The 23,307-nt window shown below is 46.0% G+C and overlaps 2 protein-coding genes across 11 annotated transcripts in view; both read left to right on the forward strand.

Annotated features, from left to right (window-relative positions):
- Positions 1-11,577, forward strand: part of MAP7D2 (MAP7 domain containing 2) — a 56,009-nt gene extending 44,432 nt beyond the window's left edge. For 4 of the 6 annotated variants that reach the window (XM_022560447.2, XM_022560449.2, XM_022560450.2 and 1 more), the window contains 7 exons: positions 908-1,133; positions 1,889-1,993; positions 3,142-3,198; positions 3,650-3,728; positions 4,439-4,625; positions 7,844-8,119; positions 10,046-11,577. In XM_022560447.2, the coding sequence (XP_022416155.2) occupies positions 908-1,133; positions 1,889-1,993; positions 3,142-3,198; positions 3,650-3,728; positions 4,439-4,625; positions 7,844-8,093 (904 nt within the window). In that variant the 3' untranslated portion in view covers positions 8,094-8,119; positions 10,046-11,577. The remainder of the gene's footprint in view (positions 1-907; positions 1,134-1,888; positions 1,994-3,141; positions 3,199-3,649; positions 3,729-4,438; positions 4,626-7,843; positions 8,120-10,045) is intronic. The other 2 variants (XM_089904689.1, XM_022560455.2) reach the window with 2 other exon arrangements.
- Positions 11,578-11,769: 192 nt separating this feature from the next.
- Positions 11,770-23,307, forward strand: part of BCLAF3 (BCLAF1 and THRAP3 family member 3) — a 78,286-nt gene continuing 66,748 nt past the window's right edge. The window contains exon 1 of one of the 5 annotated variants that reach the window (XM_089904714.1): positions 11,770-11,807. The gene's annotated coding sequence lies outside the window, so the exon portion shown is untranslated. Of the gene's footprint in view, positions 11,808-23,148; positions 23,249-23,307 lie in introns of those variants that run through there. The other 4 variants (XM_089904702.1, XM_089904712.1, XM_089904700.1 and 1 more) reach the window with 4 other exon arrangements.

Genomic DNA, 23,307 nt, shown 5'->3' on the forward strand with positions numbered 1-23,307 from the left:
TGACTGGCACAGATGTGAGAGTCACTGAGACACTTCGAGGGTTTTTTTCTTTTTTTTTTTCTAGCCTAAGTTGTGTTTTTTTTTTAACATCTTTATTGGAGTATAATTGTTTTACAATGGTGTGTTAGTTTCTGCTGTATAACAAAGTGAATCAGCTATACCGTATACATATATCCCCTTATCCCCTCCCTCTTGCGTCTCCCTCCCACCGTCCCTATCCCACCCCTCTAGGTGGTCACAAAGCACCGAGCTGATCTCCCTGTGCTATGCAGCTGCTTCCCACTAACTATCTATTTTACATTTGGTAGTGCATTTAAGTTGGTTTTAAATATTCATCCTACTCAGTTTTTAAGGAATTCTCATTCAGTAAGAATGATGGGGGCTTCCCTGGTGGCGCAGTGGTTGAGAGTCCGCCTGCCGATGCAGGGGACACGGGTTCGTGCCCCGGTCCGGGAGGATCCCCCATGCCGCGGGGCGGCTGGGCCCGTGAGCCATGGCCGCTGAGCCTGCGCGTCCGGAGCCTGTACTCCACAACGGGAGAGGCCACAACAGTGAGACGCCCGCGTACCGCAAAAAAAAAAAAAGGACTGATGGGCCTGTGGTCATTTGTAAATTGGCTAGGGAACATCTGTGTCTTCATTACAGTCTATTCACAAATCAATACATTATTACTCTGGGCATCACAGAATTTAAAGTCCACTTTGCTTATTATTTTTTTTGGTAACGGTATGGACTGGAGTGGCTTTCTGAGAAGGATGTGAGTCATTTTCTTAAGTGGATGCTAACTCATATGCATGTGTCTGTGACAGTGTCAAGTGTTATGCTCTACTGTTGGCACACAGCTCTTGGTAGTTTACCTTTTGGGCACGTCGTCGTTGTCTCCTAACATCATTTATGTTCTCAAAAGGCTGGAGAGAGAGGAATTGCAAAGAAAGGCAGAGGGGGAAAGACTTCGCCTAGAAGAAGCAGCCCGTAAGCAGGAAGAGGAAAAGAAGCGGCAGGAGGAAGAAGAGAAAAGGAAGGCGGCAGAGGAGGCCAAGCGGAGGGCCAAGGAGGAGCTGCTGTTGAAAGAAGAGCAAGAAAAGGAAAAGCAAGAAAAAGAAAAGCAGGAAAAGGCCATGATTGAAAAGCAGGTACTGTGCAAATCTTTATATAGACTTTCCTTAAGGGCCTTAGTTAGTATTAGGTAAAATTATAGTTAAATTTGGATGACTCATAATGTTTACTTGGAGTTTTTCTTTAACTGGGCTAGTTAATAAATATGAGTTACTTTGGGCAACAGAAGTGAAGTTGGTAGTATTTGCTGTATGTCCGTTTGGGTTCCCCCGAAGGCAGACCCTGGATGAGAACTTGGGTGCCAGTAGTTTATTTGGGAGATGATCGCAGGAAGCTGGTAGGGGAGTGAGAGGAAAGCACATTGGTGAGTGGGTTACTGTGGGCAGCTGGAACTTGCTCACTATGGAACTCTCTGAGAGACTGTGGACCATGCCTTAGGATTATCCCCCTGAGTGGTGAGGAAACTAGGTTATTTGTCTTCCAAGTCCTGCCCCTTATGGTTGCAGGTCACTGAGGGGAAATTAACTTCCTGAAATTTCTAGCCACATGCATACTTAGGGCCAGAGACTACCCTCAGACACAAAAAGACCTTGACCTTGTACGCAGAATGTCTGCAGGTGATTTGCATGGTGGACCGAGGTCATATGAGTGAGACCCAACCATGTCTGCTGTGTCGTAGAGCAGGCTGTGTAAATCCACATTGAATATTGGAGCAGCACCCACTTTTCGGTAGATGATGAGGTGGAGGAATATAGGTGCAAACCCCAGGGAATTAACTAGCGTTTTCTTCAGCTTAGTAAAGCCTATCCCTTCTTTTACATGTTTCTACCAGAAGGAAGCAGCAGAAGCAAAGGCCCAGGAGGCAGCTAAACAGATGCGTCTAGAAAGAGAGCAGATCATGCTGCAGATTGAACAGGAGCGACTGGAGAGGAAGAAGGTAAGGGCTAAGGGATCAGGAGTACTTAGGGTGAGGCAGGGACAGGAAGTGAGTCCAGTTATGTTCTGCAGTTGTTGGGTACGGTGCTCTTAGAATTGTTATTTAGGTTGATTTCGTTGATCATACTGTTGTGTCTGTATTAGTTTTCTGTCATCTTGTTCTTTCATTTACTGAGAGAGGGGTATTGAAAGCTCCATCTGTGATTATGGATTTCTCCACTACTCCTTCCAGTTCTATACATTTTTGTTTTTATATACATAATTTGAAGCTCTACTGTTAGGTGGATTTATATTTCAAATTCTTAAATTTTCCCATTGAATTACCGTTTTATCATTATGAAACATCCTTCTTTTCTTTTGCGGTACGTGGGCCTCTCACTGTTGTGGCCTCTCCCGTTGCGGAGCGCAGGCTCCAGACACGCAGGCTCAGCGGCCATGGCTCACGGGCCCAGCCGCTCTGTGGCACGTGGGATCTTCCCGGACCGGGGCACGAACCCATGTCCCCTGCATCGGCAGGCGGACTCTCAACCACTGCGCCACCAGGGAAGCCCTGAAACGTCCTTCTTTATCTCTAGTAATATTTCTTAAAGTCTACTTTGTCAGCCTTTTTGTGATTAGCACCTGCATGATAAATTTTTTCACTTTGAACCTATGTGTCCTTATAAATGTGCCTCTTATAAACAGCATATGGTCAGGATTTGTTATTTTCATCCAGTTTGACAGTTTTTGTCTTTTAATTGGGGTGTTTAGGCCATTTAATTACGGGTAAAGGGTTTAAGGAGGCTGATTATAAAGGTCCGTTCTCATGGTGTCCAATCTGTGGCCTCCCCTTCTGCACCGCAGCTTGGCTTTCTTTAGGGTGGTCCTCTTGAATGGCAGGTAGTGATGTGTTGCTTTCTAGGTAACTTAAGGAGAGGAAGGAGAAAGATGGGATATAAATTGTTGATTCTAGATACTTAACTGGTTCACTCCTTAAGCATTTGACCGTGTTCGTATGGCAGAGGTGTATGTCTGCAAAATCAATGGAAAAACCTTTCTATACACATTATCCTCTGCTGATGTTTCTTTTTTACACATTTTGTGAGGAATGTGAAATTGCATATAGACCCGGCTTACTTGTATATGTACCTGCTTCTTTTCGGTTCCCAGAGAATAGATGAAATTATGAAGAGAACAAGGAAGAGTGATGTGTCTCTGGAAGTGAAGGTAGGCATTCAGAGTACCATTTTCATAATTCATGTTCTGAGAAGAACAGAATGGTGGAATATATTCAGTGACATTGTAGGTCTCAGAGAGGATTAACCAGAAAAAAATAGGCTCTTCCTTGCTTTGTTCCTGGCTAGATTAAGGAGGCTGTAGGTCCCTGAAAGGAAAGAGGAGTCTAAGAGAGGGATTTCAGAGATGGGGTGTTAACAAAAAATGTCCTCAGGGAAATGGGGGTAGGGATGCAGGGAGAAGCATTATAGTCCACAGATCAAAAAAGAGAATGGTGGCATATTAATAAGGGAAACATAGCTGATTTGTAATAACCTCAGAAAATTCAAAGAATTACCGTGGAGCAGACAGTTGGCCCAGCATGGTTCCAAATATCCTCTGATACTTTTCAAAAGCACTTACCTTTCTACATAAAGCCAACCTTCCCTCTACTTGTTTTCAGAAAGAAGACCCGAAAGTGGAGCTTCAGCCTGCTGTGTGTGTGGAAAATAAGACAAAACCAGTTGTCCCCAACAAAATAGGTGAGCTTGAGGTCTGGTTCTTAGGTTCTTCCTTTCAGGAGGTGAGGGCTCATGGCACTTCCTGTGGGAGACTAGCACCCACGGGTCCTAAGAGCTTTATTAGTGCAAGGGGCCTGTGCACTTTCCCCTCCCTTGTGGAGTTTCCATCTCCAGCACAGGTCTGTCAGGTCCACTTGGAAACCGGCGGGTTCCTCAGTTACTCTAATAATCCCAGTGCCGGAGCCAGGCCATCTGCTGGCCGGGCTGCTTTCCGGGAAGCTTAATTGCTGGTCAGGTTCTATTAAGAACTGACTCTGTTGTTCTACGGCAGTTTCTTCTGCCTTCCAGAGTTCTAGATAGTCCAGCTCTTTTCTATCATGTACTTAAAGCTCCTCAGGTTGGACTATTTCGTGGCAGCCAAAGTCAGAAAACACATCCCCATCTCAGAGTGACTCTTCACATTTCTCTTTAGCCTTGTGGCTCAAGAGCCCGGGGACCTGTACGGCATATGACACCAAGCCTCCCGGGTGGGTCATGAGCCCTGCACAGACACTGATGATGTCATTTGTCATCTCTTCCCGGTGGGAAGGTGACTACATGGGGTTCTTTTTACAAAAGATATTGCATTGTTGGTAAAGTAGAGGATTCATTGCCTCTATAGATATTTCCCCTGTTATTTCATCGTTTGGGATATTTTATGACTGACAGAATGACTTTGTGTTCTCCATCAGAAATCAATGGCTTGAACACCTGCCAGGAAGTTAATGGTGTGGAACGTGCTGCCCCAGAGACTTTCCCCCAAGATGTTTTCGCTAATGGACTTAAACCAGTTGGGGGACTTGTTCACCTGGACGCCCTTGATGGGAAATCAAACAGTCTGGATGATTCAACCGAAGAAGTTCAGTCTATGGATGTGAGGTAGGTCCACTGCTTTTGCATTTGAGCCTCATCTCTTCCCCAGATACCTCTACCACCTCTTAGTTGATTTCTTCATCTTTTCCACACCCAAATCTTTCTACACACCTATAGTAGATACGGTTGCCGTTCAGGAAAGCTAACAGTGGTAAATTAATATCCATGTTTTGGGTTGAGTTCCCTAGAAACAGAGCCTGGGACAGGGATTCTAGGGCATGGGATTTATCAGAAGAGAGTTCTCGGGAGAAAGGGAAGGGAGGGAAGCAGGATTGGGCAGGGGGAGTCACTAAGCAAGGATCTGGTCTCAGCTGGTCCCAGTGGAACTCTGGAGGATGGATTTCCACCAGAGAGGGCTCTGACTGCGGTAAGGGAGGCGGCCTTCATGGCACTGTGTTTGTCAGCCATCGACTGTGGAGCACCCAGGGTGGGGATGCTCCCATCAGCCAAAGGCAGTTGTCCAGAGGAAGGGCAGCAGCTGTGAGCCCATAGCAGCTAGGGGGTGGGTGCAACCACAGGCAAAGGGGATCTGGGTGGGGCACCAAAAGGGCCCACTCACTGTGTCCAGTGTCTCATGTTTAAGTAAACTTGTCATTGGAAACTTGATAAAGGAACTAATTTGCTTTCAGATCCTAACAACTTAAGGAATTCTTAACTGGTATATGTTTGTGGATAACATTGCCTGGCGAATTAATCCTGGACCAAAGGAGGGCTCAGTTAGCCCGGGGTTGGGGCAGAGGCGCTGGAACAATGCAGTGCAGGGCAGTTGGGCTGGGGGTCCTCTCTGTGACAGGAGGGAATGCCAGTATTCTGTACAAGCTCTGCCAGAGCTCCAGCCTGCCAGAGCTTACACTTATCTCCTTGCCTGTGAATACTCAGCCTCAGTCTGGGGGGAGGCAGGTGGGGAGCAGAGCCTTTCCCAGGGCACACTGACTGTAAATATCCCAGCTCGTGCACCCTGGCCTTGAGCCAGATATGGGAAAACCCAGGGTCCAGCCGCCCTGTCACCAGGAGAGCGAGTCCTGCGCAGCCTGAGAGTACGGCCTCCTCAGGCCTTGCCACCACCCGCCACCGTCATGGCAGACTTCCTGTAAGTGGTGCCACTCTGCCCCCGGGGGGGCAGGGAACTGCTGGGGCATCTTAAAGGATAACACAATACCTCCTGCCGCCATGTCGAGGCAGTTGTGCTTATTCTTTCTGCCTCTGGGGGGGGGGGGCGGGACGAGACCTGGCACTGGCCATGGCTCAAGGAAGTGAAGGAGCTTTGTGTGTGCACTGCGTTCTTGGTGTGGCCACCTCTGCATTGGAGAATGGTGACTCCTGGGGGCAGCGCCCAAGCTTGTGGCGCCATTCTGTCCTCCGCCTGCTCTGACCAGCTGTTCAAACCCTGGGAATGGAGGTGGGCAAGGCGGAGATGGGGCGGGTGTTCCCACTAATGAAGCAGTTTGCCCAGGCTCCGGGCCACCAGAAGTGGCGTCAGGTCAGCTGCTGCCCCTTAACTAGGCTCAGTGTGAGGGAGACACATCATCTGAGCTTCTGCACTTCAACTCGTTTTTCTAGATTCTTCTCTAAGCTCTTACGGAGGAAGAAAAAAACCCAGACAAACCTGACAGCAGCCCTACTCTGGCTGTTCCGAGAGACTCCTGGTGAGGGGACCTCAGATCCCAGCCCACCACTTATCTGAGCTCGGCCTCTGGTTGACAGGCTACGAAACTTCCTCCTTCCACCTCTAGGGAGAGGAGAGAGAGAGAGAGAGACAAGGCCCGCGGTGTTGGGGGGGAGGGGGAGGGGCGGGGGAGTGGAAGTCTCACTTTAGCGAGGGTGCTGTGGGAGAGATCGGCTCTGCAGGTGGCCGGGTGGGTGGCGGGGGTTCTTGCTAACGACGTTCCGGGCCTGAGCATGGCCTCCAGGTGGCTCCGGCAAAGTCTTCCCCACGTGGTCGCCTGGGGGGAGAAACGCTTGTTGATTGCATTTTGCAGCGGAGGAAAGTGAGGTCTGGGGAGGGAAAGCTGCTCCCCAGAGGCGGTGCTGCTATAGAGAGAGGCTGCACCAAGGCACCCCGTGGTGATTAGACACCCCCCCGCCCCACCCCCACCCCACCCCACCCCCGCCCCCCCCACCCCACCCCCACCCCCCACCCCCCACCCCCCCGCCCTTCAGCTCACTTTCAGCTTCTGGCATTGGCCCTGTTTGCGTTTCCCATTTTAAGGGTTTCGGAAGTGCTTGGCTTCTCTGTAGTAGTGCGCTGGTGCCTGCGGGTTTTTACTTTCTTCCCATGGGCAGCGTGAGCTTGGCCTTCGCAGCCCTGCTCAATCTGAAACCACACACCTCAGATGGGACTTGAACCCACGAGCTGGGACTCAAACCCACTGTCTTTTAATTGAAATCGCACACCTGGTCTCAGGACTTAATGAAGCTCAGGTTCTTTATGTCTCAGCGCAGAAGGAATTCAGCGAGAGGCAAAGTGATAGGCAAGAAGTAGATTTATTAATATAGAATGCTTGTGAGGGATACAAGTGGGCAGACAAGGGGGCTCTGCCCCAAGAAGTAAGTGGGAAAGCCAGTTTATTTAGGGAGATACACACTCCAGAGACAGAGTGCAGGCCATCTCAGAAGGTGAGAGGCCCTGGGAGATGCACGTTCCATAGACAGAATACGGTCAGTCTCAAAAGGCGAGAGTGACCCTGAAATATGGCGTGGTTGGTTTTTATGGGCTGGGTAATTTCATTCGCTAACAAGTGTGAGGATTATTCCAACTCTTTTGGAGAGGGGGCGGGGATTTCCAGGAATTGGGCCACTGCCTACTTTTTGGCCTTTTATGGTCAGCCTCGGAACTCTCATGGCGCCTGTGGGTTGTCCTTTAGCATATGCTAATGTATTATAATGAGGGTATAATGAGGCTCAGGGTCTAAGGGAAGTCGAATCTTCCACCATCTTGGGTCTGATCGGTTCTAACCAGTTTTTGTATCCTCAAAGGCTATGTCATTGTTTTAAAGGTTGTGCCCTGCCCCCTTCCCTCCTGTCTCAAATCCGCTTCCCTTCTGTCAGTGTCTCAGATTTAAACTAACTTGTATCTTTTATAATGTGTTACACACAAGCTCTGGCTCTAAATCCGTCTTCTCTAGAAAAGAAGAGTAGTATAACAAAATATGACAAATAGAATTAATAGTTTGTCTATCTCTCCATCTCTCTCTCTCCCTCCCTCTCTCCCCCTCCCCCTCCAGTCCTGTTTCAAAAGAAGAGCTTATCTCTATCCCAGAATTTTCACCAGTGAGTGAAATGATTCCTGGGGTATCTCTGGACCAAAATGGAACTGGTAATGCCCGAGCACTTCAAGATCTCTTAGATTTCACTGGCCCCCCCATTTTCCCCAAGAGATCCAGTGAAAATCTCAGCCTGGATGACTGTAACAAAAACCTGATCGAAGGATTTAACAGTCCTGGCCAAGAAAATACTCTGAACACCTTCTGTTGACAAATACAACATCTCTTTAATGAAAGGTACAGTCTTTTGATGATAGTCTAAATCTGTAACTCTCCAGCTGGGGTTTGTGAAGGTGAGGTAAACGTCACTCAGCCTCCTAGTCAGTTTTATTTTTACAAAAAGCAAACAAATGTGGACTCATGGTATGTACAAGAACTGAGATGGATTTCAAGTGAATCCTCATCTGAGAGCTTTCTGCGCCACCGCAGCGTGCCCACCCCTGCTGTTCGGGGCCGGGGGGTGGTGCGTGTAGAAGCACTGGCTAAAGGTTTGACCAGCCATCTGTCTCAAGTAGCAACTTTTTACAGACAATGAGAGAATGCTGTAATAGTGGTGCAAAGTAGTGTTAATAAAATGAATTTCCCCCCTGGTTTTATTCAGTGACATCCCACACCCTATCTAGAATCACTTGTATACATTGGTGAGTGTTGGGCTAAATGGTTTGCTGTCCTGTTGACTTCCTCTGTTCTTGGATCATACCTGAAGGAGTAAGGGGGGGAAGAACTGAAGTTTGTGCCCTGAAGCGTTCCCCGCCTTTGGCCTTTTTTTCTTGCCGAAGTGCTTCTAGAAGCTTCTTGTTTGAGTAAGATATATCTATGGGTTATAAACACTGGATTTGTGTGTACTTAGTTATACTCACCACACATTGGATTTACTTCAGTTTGGGGCTTTTTTTTTTTTTTTTTTTGCGGTACGCGGGCTTCTCACTGCTGTGGCCTCTCCCGTCGCAGAGCACAGGCTCTGGACGCGCAGGCTCAGCGGCCGTGACTCACGGGCCCAGCCGCTCCGCGGCATGTGGGATCCTCCCGGACCGGGGCACGAACCCGTGTCCCCTGCATCGGCAGGCGGACTCTCAACCACTGCGCCACCCGGGAAGCCCGGGGCTTATTTTTGAATGATGAAAAACATAATTAGAATCTGTCATCAAATACTTTCATAACTTAATTCCAATTGCTCCTCCCATTTTAGACTGAAATTTTTCTATTCTCAGCCACCTTATTTTTTATGATATTCCACTCCTATAACAGAACTTCAATAACTGATATGATTTAGTCCAACCTTTCTATTTCTCAAATGAGGAAACAGGTTGGGGAGGCCACACGGCCGAGGTCACAGTGTCTCACATACTTATTTCTACCTGACCTCAGCTGTTGGCTGTAGACAGTGCATTTTGGAGTTTGCTTCTCTTGGCCCTTGGGGAAGCGGTTGTGGTCCTTTCACACATGAGAGGGAATGCGTGACAGGCAGTTTTTAGAATAAACCATATCCCTGGTTTGGAAGAGCAGCTGCCTTCTTGGACACTTTAAAAAATTCACCTGAGCATTCTCTTTCCCTGACAGTTACATGGATTAATATTTAGCAAGAGATTTCTCTTGTTATTAGCATACCTTGCACCCTTCGGTTCACTGACCTCGCTATCAGTTAAGGACCAGAAAATCCACAAAACTTAGAAGAGTGTTCATGGCTTCTCAAATCTATTTCCTACATTTCTAACTAAAAGAAGTGCAAAATCCTTGTCCAAAAAAAATCTTGGCTAAATAATTGTTTTCATACTGCTTGTATATTTTCATCTGTCATATAATTCTAGTTATCAAATTCTTCTCAGCCAGAGGTGGCAACGCCCCTGCTGGAAATGTGTTTGGAAAGGTGTTGGGGGTGGCTGTCACAGTGGCTGGAGGCAGCACTGGGATTTGTGACATTAAACGTCCTGCAGGTTTTAGGACAGTCCCGCGAAAGAAAATTTGATCCCCTAAAAGAATAGTCCTACACAAAATGCTGCAGCACTTCCGTTGAGAGACTCTATAAGCCAAGGAAAATGCAATTACCAAGAAGGTAGAAAGTCCCACACTGCGATCATTTCAGTGAGAGAGAATAGATGCTACAACTTGCAAAATACTGTCTCTCCATTGGTTTCACCCGATTTTGGTTTTGAATTGCCACAGGTGGCGTTTGGAGAACCCATGAAGCTGCTGGTAGTCAAATCTGAGCTGCCGGCCCTCTGAAGAAGCTTCTGTCGTCCTTAACCGCTGGATTCCAAACTATTAAATCAAAATGTAACTGTATTCCTACTTAGTATGTCAAACGCTGGCCACTCTCAGTAGATCCTTGAGACGTTGGCCTTGTCGGGCTTTAGCAGAGTTCCATGTTACATTTCTATTTATGAGCTTCAGCTGCTGATAAAGCACTTCCTGTACTCTTATTATCATAGTGATCCTCTGAATAACCCGTGTGATTTCGGCTTGGAAAGTCACCTTATAACCATTCTTATCCCCAGACTTGGAGCATATAAACATTTAGATGTCTTTTCTTGTAAATATTCTAGACATTTACCCAGACTCTACTTAAACATATACTGAAAACTTGGGTTGCATATCTCCCTGTCTGTGTTTAGAAGGAGAAGAAATTCTGGAACATTTCCCCCATCTCTGGGGTTTCTTTGTTGGAAGTTACTATCAAGAAGCCGTGTTTTATTATTAAACTTAGTCACCTGCAAAATATGTTGCCTCCCATTGCTCCTTGGGCGGCTAGTGGAGTGAGTCTGGCTGAGCAAGGGAGCCATTGAACAGCGTGGAAGGCCGTCTGCTCCCTTAGGCATATTCCTCCAGACTTGGGCATCTGAATCTCCAAGGACCTTTTCATGTTGTACCTGAAATCCTCCAAGCTGTAGTCACTCCAGACCCTCAAGTGGCTTCTGGACTGAATGAATCGTGCACCTCCTGCCCAGGTGGTTGCTTTTCATGTTGTAGCTGTTATTTTTCTCTTGGGTCTTGGGGCTTTTGTTTGTTTGTTTACTCAACTCTAATAAAACCAGGTACAAATGAAAAGCATAGTGCTCTGAGACAGGGGCCCCTGAACTGGACCTAATATGTCACTTTAACAGGCTTGAACATAAAAACATCTGGGCGGGGGACAAATGACGGTAGAATGTATACTTTACACGTTTTGTGCCATATAATAATGTGTTTTCTTCATTTCTTGTGGTGAAATGTGACTTTCAGATTAAAATAACCTTTTCTTCTTTGAAACCTTTTTTTTTTGTCTTGTACAATAAAGAGTTTGGAAAGATCCATAATTCTGACTGAGGTTTGCAACCAGGAGATACAAAAAAGTCTCCATAGTAATCTTGTTCATGTGCTCTTAAAACCAGCTACAGTGTAAGACTGTATTAGGTATGGAAACTGTGTACGTTTGTGTATGTGTATATACTAAATAAAATACATGCCTCCAATAATACAGTGCCATAGATCTTGATGAATATCGGGGGAAAATCCCTTTTATGACAAGCACATAGAAAATGATAGCATGGTCTGACTTTCCAAAAAACGCCTTGCCATCTTTCTTATAGCCCTGTTTTGCTAAATGTCTGTTTTCTTGCAATCTGTTGTACCTCACAGCACCATTGTGATCCTGGTGATGCCTCATTTGCACGATGTGTACCTTGTGTTACCGTGAAATACATTTTCATTGAAGAGTCTGATGGTGTGTTAGTGCTTTGTTTGCTTCTGTAGGCTCGATAAAAAAAATGTGCTGAAACCAAACCAGATACCAGATTTTTGAAAACCTATTTGGAAAAAAAAATTAAAAATCCTGTGTGGGTGTCCTTTCCCTGTCTAACTCATTAAAATTCCTCTATTGCCAGTTCCAAGTGAAACCAACTGTGGAAATAAGCTTCAGTGATGAGCTGTCCCAGGACATGATGAACTTGTAAGTATAGTAAAGTTGCTGTACTTTCATACCACTGATGCGAGGGATTGCTAGCTAGCTAAGATGCAGTTAACCTTAGTGTAATCTCCAAAAACATTCCATAGAGCAATCTGGCATTTCAACAAAATTATAATGGGAATGGTGACCCCTGTTTTCCAGTAAGCTGAAACCCACACCAACTTTCTTTTTGTATCTAAATCATGGCCTGTCTACTGCCTGGGAGACAATACCAGCCAAGACCAGGAGACAGGAGGGCCAGGACTGGAATGGGGATGTCGGATCCTTGTGGTAACTGCTGGGCTGCCACCTCCAAAGCCGAGGGCCCAGTTAACGCAGCTCTCCCCAGCTCTGATGACAAAGCCTCTGGTGAGGGCACACGAGTGGGCATCCTCATTTTTTCCATGTGCTGGCCTTTGACAGCAGCATTATAAGTAGCTTCTGTCATCATGAGCTCTGGCCAGAGGGTCGTAGTGATATCTAGTCACTCCTAAGAGCAATTTCTACTTTGTGAACATTCTAAATTTTTCTTAATATATGCAGGTTTCCTATTAGTCAAGTGCTTTTGCAATTTTTTTTCATTTGGAAAGCAAGTGTAAAGAACTAGCTTGTTTCTAGAGTTGTTATACCCATCCCCACTCTTGAGCATCACTCAGGAAGCACAATTATATAAGAAAATGGAGCGAGAGCTCTTAGGAACATTAGAAAAGAGAAAACTTTACAGATAGTCTTTTTGTGGGGAATCCATGAGAAACAACTGGGGAACTCAGAATAGTTCCACAGGGGAGCTAACCACTAAGTGAAGAAAAATCAATAGTTTTCTCACACATTAAAAGTAAACAGAAAAATGGATCCTAAAAAACTCATAAAATTCCTAGAAAGAACAAGCTTCGTCTAAAACTTGACCAGGGGACATTAGAATAAATGTAAATGGAAAGACATGCCATGCCCCCTGAATGGGAAAACCTACACACCCGAAGAAGAGTAGGTGACCCACCCTCACATTTGTGTAAATTAAATGAAGTTCCACTCCATGGGATTTCTGTTTTGCAACTTGAAAATATAACTGTACAGGGAATTCCCTGGCAGTCCAGTGGTTAGACTCAGTGCTTTCACTGCTGAGGGCCCAAGTTTGATCCCTGGTCAGGGAACTAAGATCCCAAAAGCTGTGCTGCGTGACCAAAAAAAAAAAAAAAAAAAGATGTAATTGTACAGTTCATGTAAGAAAATGAATACAAAGCTAAGAAACTTCTAGAGTGAGTTTTTTAAAAGGGAGGCTTCCCCCAACAAACAGTCAAATATATGGTAAAACTTCCATAATTAAAACAGTATAGTGTTTTTTTTTTGGCCTTGCCCCGCAGCTTGCGGGATCTCAGTTCCCCGACCAGGGATTGAACCCAGGCCACGGCAGTGAAAGCACGGAATCCTAACCATTAGGCCACGAGGGAACTCCCTAAAACAGTGTAGTCTGATAGAGAAATAGAATTTGGAATAGAAATAGAGATCAGTGACACATCCAAGAGAGGTGAGAATTTAGTGCATGATGGGACCGGGGTGGGTTGATCATTTGTTCCTGGAGAGAGAGAGCACGTGGTTTAGTGTCTCCTGAGGGTCAGCCAAGTTCAGTGTCTCTGATGGGCTGGGGATAAGGACCCAGAAGTTAGTGAGGAAATGGTAAAGTCAGGAGCAGGGTCCAAGGTGTGGGTGCCAATTATGGTTCAGGGTTTAAGTCGGGGAAATTTAGACACGAGGCTTGGAAATTTAGACACGAGCCTCCAAAGACCTCCAACTGATGCCTCCCCCTCCTCGGGATATGCTGTGATCTCAGGAGGTGGGAAGCAGTGGCCTCTACTCGCCATGGTTTAAGCTTCTCCTGCAGGAATGAACCTTAACAGTCAGCACGTCCTGAGATCCTGCTGTACGCGAGGTGGTCCTGAGACTTGTCCAGGATGTGAGGTAGGTAGGAGAGGGTTACTTTCCCAAGGACACACAGCTGGAACTTGGCAGAGCTGGGGTTGACCCTGGGGCCACAGTTTTGGTGCCCCAGGGGAGCTGACAGGCTCTCCTGCCCCTGAGAGCAGAAGTGTTTTGCTAGAGCAGGTGCTTATAGTGGAGAAGGGCCAGAAGCCCCATGGAGAATTGTAGTTCTGATTCTTTTTATTTAAAAAAACTATTGAGATATCATTCACATACCATAAAAATTCCTTCCTTTTAAAGTATACAACTCTGTCTTTGATTTCTTCACAGTCATGCAACCATCACCACTATCTAATTCTAGAACCTTTTCATCTGAGCTCACTTTTGCAAGGGTTATTATCCATATGTCTACTCACAGCAGCAGAGCTTGGCTTTACTGTTGGTTCAAGTTCCCATCGTACCTGGAAGCAAGACCATGGGATTTGAAAATAGTATCCCCTAAACCACTTGCTCCCCTTTTCCCCCTAGCCTCCAACAGGCCAAATTAGGGTGGTGTTTATCTAACTCAGTCCATGCCGGCTGTTTTGTGTTGTTTCACATTCTGTGTGCATAAATACTGGATCAGATGCCAAACATGGGCTTTCTATCAGATGCCCAACGTGGGCCTTTTAGGCCGATGAGAGACATGGAGTGGTGAGCGCCTTCAGCTCCGTGGTAAGTAAGTGAGAAGTTTCTGTGCAGTAGTTAGGAAATGCCAAGTTTCATTCTTCTGGTTGGCCCTGAGGGATGGTTGAGTGCTAGGGGCAAGGTCTAAAGCAGCCAGCCTTCTGGACTTCCAAGAAAGCATTAAGGCAAGCTTTCCCCATCTCACGAAATGCAAAACGTAAGGAATAGAGTCCCAAGGAATTAAACTTTTGCTTAAAGGAACTTTTGTTTTCGAATCAGAGCCCACAGCTCTCTGTTGGTTGTACTTGTCTTTGAACCGCATTTTCCTAGTAGCGTGTGCAGGCTTATCTTTGAGACAGTCAGAAAGTTGTCACTACAGAGGTGATAGCTAGGAAGGCACTAGGTCCTGCACAGTAGATGTTCGAAGAGCTTGTGGGGTTGAATGCAGCCCCCGCAGTGGGTCTTCATGGTTGTTTTAGAACAAACTGAATCTTGCTGGCATCACTGGGAGGAAAGAAGCGACTCCCATTTGCTCAGTGGAACTGGCCTTCTGGAAGCTTCTCAGGGGCCACCCCTGTATGGTGACAGCTCCGATGGCTGGTATGCGGTGTTCAATGTTTACCAATGGTAAGAAATTATCCAGAACGTGGAAATAAGGCCGAAAGATAACAGTGTGCCCTTACAAAGCCCTGTGACAGCATGGTCTCAACAAAGCAGCCCAAGGGGCCACTGAGTCTCAGGGGATGTGACTTCCTATGACTGCCTGTGTGCTGTGACCTAGAGCCCAGTCTCCAGAGTTATTCACTTGTAGACAGAAAGTTGCGGATGACTTTTGTCCTATAGAAAAGCTACCTCCACAGGTTATTCCTGTTTGTCCCTGTAGAGCCCTAAGCAATTTTGTATCTAACTTTGCAGTCTTCTCCAGCATTCTTTGCTCCACTAAGTATATGTGTGTGTTGCTGTGTGTATACTTACATCCAAGTGTGTGTCACAATCGGTTCTGTATCCTCCCTTGATCCGGCTTTGTTATCCTGCTCGTTAATGAGTTAAACACAGTCGGGGAGGAAGAAAATTTACCTCTACCTTTAACAGCTTCTTCTGGCTGATCTAAGAATTAAATCGACGTGAGACAGACTAACAGGAGAAGGTCAAATTTAATTTCATCTATATGGGAACTCCACATACATGAGAGGGTCAGAGACCCCACATTTATGAAAGGTTCGAAGACAGAAAGGTAAACTGAGGTCCCTGTGCCATCCGAGCTGAGGAGTGGGATAGCGGCTGGGGGCTTCCCAGGACAGGAGCGTCGCCCAAAGAATGATAAGAAGAGCAGCTGTTCGGTATCAATAATTAGATGTTTGTCCTGCCATATAGATGGAGGCACTTAGATAAAATTTATTTCTGCTAATAACTCTTTTCTGGTCAAGAGAAAACAGCAACAATTTAAATTCTTCTAGGTAGTCAAAGGAGGGCAGTAGTTTCTCTTGAATCCGCAGGGTCTCAGTGACCTTTAGCTGAAGATAATCCTCATGCGAATGTGGCACATTTGGGGGAGGCTCGCTCTGAACCTCAACAACACATTTTTGCCACCTGCTCACCGTACATTTACATCGCAATTAGGCTTTTAACCTTTGCGAAGTTGTACTTTGACAGTGAGGATGCCTTAAGTCCTCAGCAAGCTTTGGGAAAGTTTAAGCAGCTGCTCTAATGGCTTTAAAGGTTCATATTAAATGCTAGTGTCACGGATGTCATGGTGTGCCACCTACACGGCCCTCCCTTTTAGGACTGAGGTGTTTGTCTTTCTGGATGTCTCCTTCCAGATGCTGGAGGTACAGTTTGCTGAGGTTTGTTGGTGGAGTTCCTTTCTAAGAATTGCCCTTGACTGAAGGAGGCTGCCTCACCAAGGTTAAATCCCCTCACTTGGACAGCCTATGGATAGGCTGGATCCTGACTGGATTGCTCAGGTATATGAAGACCCTTGCCTAAAGGTAGGACAACTCAGAAGGGTTGTCCCAGCTTCAGAGCTCCCTGTGGGTTCACCCGAGGCCTTTGTTGAGAACGTATTGCAGCCCAAGTTCTGGCTGCTGCTTCCTTCACTCCCCTGCCCCCCTCCCCCAGCACTCCCCATGCCTTTCCTGTGTGCTAACTGGTCTCAGAGCCTGTTCCTGGAGAACCGGACCCGAGCCAGCTAGGCAGTGTGCTAAGAGCTTTCCACGTATTCTCTCCCTTAGCCTTCAGAAGGGCTTTCTGAGATAAGCAGTGCTGTTGCCATGTTCACTTTACCATGAGGGCCAAGACAGGTGAAGTCCCGTCATGTACAGCCAGGAAGTACACAGCTGGGCTCCAAACCCAAGGTTTCCTTTGGAGCCTGTGCTTGCCCTGGCCCACCATACTTCCAAGTTCCTGCCTGGGAAATCACACAGGCTTATCCCCTAGAGGCTCTTGCCAGTCGACACATCTCCTAGTTATATTTGCAGGTTTCCCAATTGAGCTCAACCAGCTTCCCTCGCCAGCAGTTGCTGCTGATTTTGCAAATCCCTGGGCATCTTCTGCTGAGGGGATTTGGTCTGTCTATTGCTCAGTTCCAGCAGAATACCTGCACCCTCCGTCTGGGAACATGGACAGTTGGTAGGATAGTTTTTTTCCCCTCATCCAGGAGGAAAGCCGTGTCATAAATGCTCACTTATTAAGCACTTATGTGTGAATACCTACTCCCTACTCTGTGCCAAGCAGTTTGCTAAGGATGAGGATAGAGCAGAGAACGAGACCAGATATTGTCCCCGCCCTCCTGGAGCCCATAGTCTAGCAGGGAAGAGCGACAGTAGACAAATAATTTAACAAGTTCTTATTTGCAGTTGTGATGGGTGATGAGGTCAGGTTTGCTGTTATACATTTTCATATTATTACAGTTTGCGATGAGACATTTATTTATGTGATTCTTGGAGTAATGTCTTGTCTATCTCCCCCACTGTAAGCCTCCTGACAGCAGGGCTGCCATATTCCTACTACCTAACACAGGTATTCAGTAAATATTTGTAAGTGAGTAAACACAGTTGTTACTGAGAAAAGTTCTGGATTCAAATCCATGGCCTCTGATCTACATATCCTTCTGCCAGACCCACATTCTATCATGAGGTGACAGTCTCAAGGATCCTGGTTTTTGTCTTTGCATTGGATCCTCAGCACCTAGAATGGCACCTGCCACAGACGAGCCCCACAATAAATCTTTGCTGAATGAATTTTTTAAAATTGAGAATAAGTGTACTAGTTTTGATCATTCCACTATACACGACGCAAAGTAGCTTCAATATTAAGGTTATTTAGGAATCACACATAATATGTAAGAAGCTCCAAAGACAGCTAAATGACATCAGGATTCTGGGGCAGCACTTTTTTGAGTTTCTTGCCTCTTAGGAAGGCTGCTATGGCACCAGCATCCCATCCTCAATGCCACTGTGTCAAAGTTGTGAAAAAGTTAGTGGCAGGCTGCCCTTTCTACTGCTCCCTCCTTCTATCAGGGAGGAAACTCTTTCCCGGAAGCTCCCAGAAGATTTCTGCTTCTCATTGGCCAGTACTAGGTCTTACACCGACCCCTAAGCTAATCACTGGCCAAAGGGAAGGAGATGACCGTGTGTATTAGTGAAGGTAATGCTGGCTTCTATAACAACCCCACCCTACCCGCAAGATGCACAGTGTCCCAAATACAATAGAACTTTTTTCTCCCTCCTGTGAAGTCCAAAACAGATATCCTTTATTTATTTTATTTATTTATTTATTTATTTTTGTGGTACGCGGGCCTCCCACTGCTGTGGCCTCTCCCGTTGCGGAGCACGGGCTCCGGACGCGCAGGCTCATCGGCCATGGCTCATGGGCCCAGCCGCTCCGCGGCATGTGGGATCTTCCCGGACCGGGGCACGAACCCGTGTCCCCTGCATCGGCAGGGGACAACCACTGCACCATCAGGGAAGCCCCAGATATCCTTTATTACAACTCTCTTTTGAGTGGTAATTTGACTAGGCCCCTTCCATCCTGTAGCTCCCTCATCTTCCAATTTTGTCATGTTTTTCTGCATTAAGCTGACAGAATAGGGAAAGAGGATGGAGAAGACACACTGCTTTCCAACCACCCTGGCCTCTAAGGGACACGTATCATTTCCACTCACATTTCATTGATAAGAACTAGTCACGTGGCCCCACTTAGATGCAAGGGATGCTGGTAAGTATAGTCCCTGGCTGCTTTGTTTCTTACCAGGGATAGTACTATTCTGTGTAAGGGAGAGCACCAGTACTGGGTTGGCCAAAAAGTTCGTTTGGGTTTTTCCATAAGCTCTTACGGAAAAACCAGAAAAACTTTTTGGCCAACCCAATAATTTGGTGGCTAGTTAGTTGTCTCTGCTATGCCATGACTGGCTGAGACCAGAGCCGTCCAATGGAAATATAGTGGGATCCACATTTGTCATTTTCAATTTTCAAGTAGAGGGCCTGGGAAGAGAGGAGCAATAAATATTTTGACTGTATTATTATGAAATCTACCACAGGGTCCATTATGTTTTCTTTCCCTACCAGTCTAAGGGAGAGTGAAAATTGGTGTGAACATTTAAGAAGAAGTTGTGGAGTACCTAACAAATATGGAGTTAAACAAAGCAAATTTATCAGGCAGATGAAAGGTTTGAGAGCTCAGTGACTTTTGAACTGGTGTCTGGGTTGTGCCGGGACACAAAACCAGACCTGCTTATGGTAGAAAAGATATGTGAACTGAATCCATCAAGGATCTGGGCAAGAGCTTCCGGGGGAACACTAAAGATTTAAATAAGGTGAGTAATGAACTTTTAAACAATTAATCTTATTTTGCAGTAAGATTAAGTTTTAAACCTAACCTCACCATTCCTTTTTTGCCTTGCATCAATGTAGGTAGTTCACATCAATCAAAAAAAGTTTTTTTCAAAATAATTGCTGACTTGTGACACCTTGTTTTAAAACCACAAATATTGTATTGCTTTCAGACCAGGGCCAAGCTGCTTCACATATTGCATTACAAAAGAGTTCATCAGAAATAATTTATGGAACCAGAGGGCTGGTAGCAGCTACCAAATCTTGCTTAGGAATTTGTCCTCCGTCTCAGTAGGAAAACAGACATAAAGGCAGTGACTAGAATGAGCAAAAAGGCATCTGCAGCGTAAGCCTGTCTAGAAACATTTTCTTCCAAATAATATAAATCATTTCTGTCTGTGTTCCACTGTTGACAAAGCCCTTTAAAAAGTAAAGGTAAAGAAAGGACAGTGACCACAAAAAAGTGCCTGTATCATGGGATGGAAGAAAAAGAGGAGGGATCAGGGCCAGCTAAGCATTATACATCAAATCTCACTGACAGTATTGAGCAACATAGCCAAAGTCAGATACTTAAGGAAAGAGAAAATTCACCTGGTCTGTCAGTCCTGACTTATAAACACTAATGTAGATGCTGAAGCCATGACCAACACAATACAAACCATCTAGACAAAAACTATGAGAAAAATCTGGGCCAACAGCATTGTCAAGGGATGAGAAAGCTATTCGTCCTAGTTCTTCCTAATTATCTTATTCTCACATCAGCATTTAAAAAAGAAAGCTATACAGAAGGATGGCTGGAGATACATATCAGGGCAGCTGGCAGGTTTCCCCAGAAAACAGTGTCCCTCCAAAAAATGACAATAGGCACTTGATCTAAGTCTGTATCAAAGCATGATATTCATTCTCTCTCTCTCTTGCTCTCTCTTTTAATATGACTTTTTTTTTCTGGTTTAAGAATTAGTAGTTTAAAAACTACTCAATTTTATTAAGTCTCTATGTCCATCTTCTGGTTTACAGGGAATACAAGCCACAGAGAAGTGGTTCTCAAAGTTGAGCATGCTTCAGAATCTCCTGGAGGGCTTGTTGAAACTATGCTGGGCCCCACCCCCAGAATTTCTGATTCAGCTTTAAAGCAGAAGCTTTAAGATCCAATGTATGGTCCCACTGTTGCTCCTTTTCTTCTGGTATGACACCAGTAATGTCTCAGATAGCATCAATTTCTTCACCCTGGGTCCCAGACAGAAGAACCAAGCTGACCCATGATGGACTTGAAATATAAGTGAAAAATAAGCATTCGTTGCTATAAGCCACTGAGATTCGGGGTTTGTTATCATAGCGTAATTTATTCTTACTAATATAGAGCCCTTGTATTAAGCATACTTGGCATTCTAGAGCAGGTTTGGCTTTGCATGAAAATCAAAGAAAAAATAAATGGAAAGGCAGATAATATTTCATTTCTCTTAGGCCTGTTCTGCCTCTGTATGTGTGTGTGCTATTCATATACATAATCAAGAGCTATGAAACCTTATGCAAACTACTTAACCTCTCTGTCCACAGAAGCAGCATATAGGGCGAGGGCCATCTCCTTGTGCTTATTATTAACCAGTAATAAGTCTGAACAAAAATCACCTTGTTCAAAGATGAATCAAGAGAATGTATTGATATATATATATATATATATATATACACATATATATATTTTTGTATACTACATTATATATGTGTGTGTATGTATGTATATATATATATATATATTTGTGAAATACAAAACCTAATCGTGGAAGAGAAAGAAGAGCATACTTATGAAAATGAATGACTACGGAATCCAAAAGAGGAATTTTATGACCAGTTTACCATCCTTTTGCAAGAAGGTAGGCTTTCTATAAAACCAGACCAGAAATTCATAAGGAAATGAAACGGTGAGATGGAAAGTCAATAGGATGAGTTGAAAGAGAAGGATGGGGGGGGGGAGAGAAGGAAATGACGGAAGGAAACAAAATTATCAGTAATAGAAATTGAGTAAAAACAGAGGCAGAAATAATGCCTTTGGAAATCTTATCGGTAACATTGAAAGCAGACTGGAGGTCTACCAGAATGCTGAAAAACGGTAAACAGATGAAAACGATAAAACAGACGTTTACCACAAATAATTGCTCTTCCTAAAAGAGAGACCAGAACAAATGGAGCAATTCTTGAAAGTAGAATGGAAGAAAACCTTCCTGAACTGAAGCAGATTAAAAGGTCCCACATCTTTTAACCAGACAGAAGGGATAATATGTGCAATGGAGTATTCATCTTAAACAGCAAACATTTCAGTATAGCCAGGGCATTGAGGGCAAAGAGGAGAGAAGTTAGAGAGGTAAGTATGAACCAGATAATCAAAGGCCTCATATACTATGCTGGGGAATTTCTCTCTGCAAAACAGGAAGCAAAAATCATGTATGAAGAGAGGGAAATGATCACTGGTATGGGGCTTAAAGAGAGTGGTAAGGGTTAGTAACAGCAATTACTGGAAATGAGAGTGGTCACATAAAAGGATTCCTAAGAGGCACCAAGGCTGTCCACTGTGGTGAGTCTCCATAAATTTGTAGTGGTATCATTCTATTATAGTTGTGTGGCTTCTTCCTCCCAAGTGGTGCTTGGAAACATAGACGTGGGTATGGAAAATGCAGATAACTGGAGTGTTTCAAGGTGGTGGTTTGATGTTGGGACGTATCAAAGGGCAATTCAAGGGGCTCTGCTTACAAGAGTGGTTGAAGTCAAAGGCCATGGGCTTCAGTCCGGTAGAAGGTTCAGGGGATGTGAGAGCTCTGTGGTTTTTGAAGAACAAGTATATTGGGACTAAGGGAGAGATAGGACTACGAGGATGAGGATTGAGTCCAAATAAATGGGGTTGGTAAACTTAAGGTTTTAGCCATGAAGCAGTATAAAGTGATGGATGTCTAGATTTTATAGAATGGGTACCTGGGAATGTGTGGATTAAGTAGAATAGAGGTAAAGTCATCTGGACCAAGGAAGTTAAGGAAACATGGTTTAGTCATGGTTGTTGGTTTCATCAGGATGATGGCAGTAATTCAGATGGAGAGGAAAACTAATGCAGTCAGTAGACGACAGTGACAAGGGAGGGTAGAAGGTCCACCAGATGGGGTGGACCCTGAAAGAGAAATCTTGCAAGGGGTAAAAAGAACATCAAAGTGTCAAGTGAGAAAGCTCCAAGAGTGAGGATATGCTACCTTTGGGGTGATGGATGGAGTGTGGGAGGAGAGAAATCAAAAGAGCAGGTAAAAATGAGTCAGTATTTTGAATTGCACGGTGGAGGGATGTTGGTACCATTAACCTATTTGGGAGGTACAGAGGGGAGGTTTTTTTTTCTGGGTACAAGCTTGATTTGAGGCCATGGGGAACAGTTAGAGATTGAGTAGGTAGGAGAGAGGCCACAGCCTTGCAGGTTCAGGTAGGCTGGCTCTGGAAGGGCTTTGAGGGACAAGCCAGGGGCTGGAAGGCTGTGGCGTATCTGCTCCGCTCATCTGCACAACGCTGGAAGGCCCACGGCACCAAGCTCCTGCCTCTGACCGAGGGGTGAACTCCGATCTCTGACCCTTAACCCCGAGGATCCATGGACCAGTACGCCCAGTGTGTTCTTTCCTTCCCGGCGGGCGGGCGGGCGGGCGGGCGGCAGATGGCGCATGCGCCCTGGACAGAGAGGCAGAGGTGGGAACGGCCGACAGAGGGCGCAGGCGCTCTTGGCCGGAGCCTCCCGGGCGGGGCAACCCTCGCTGGGAAAGAGTTGAGAGCAGAGGTCGGTGGGAAAGCGGGCTCCGCGCTGGGCAGCGGGCAGTGGGCGTGGCTAGGACAGGGGGCGGGGCGAGGCGGTTCCGGAAGGAAGTGGTTCCGGGTCCCGCGGCCCAGCTGCGGGAGCTGTGGTGCGGCTCCTGTGTGAGGCGGCGGCCGTGTGAGGGGCGAGGCCTGAGGGTTCGGCGGCGGCGGCGGCGGCGGCGGCGGCGGCTGCGGCTGCGGGAACTTCTCGGTCGGGTGAGCGGCCCTGGGGGGCGGGCGGCACGAGGAGGTCCCGGCCTGCGGGGAGGGCGTGT

This window comes from Delphinapterus leucas, chromosome X (assembly GCF_059928025.1).
Source record: "Delphinapterus leucas isolate spDelLeu-1000000601 "Yukka" chromosome X, BTC_Dleu_Yukka2, whole genome shotgun sequence".
In the NCBI taxonomy this organism is placed as follows: Eukaryota; Metazoa; Chordata; class Mammalia; order Artiodactyla; family Monodontidae; genus Delphinapterus; species Delphinapterus leucas.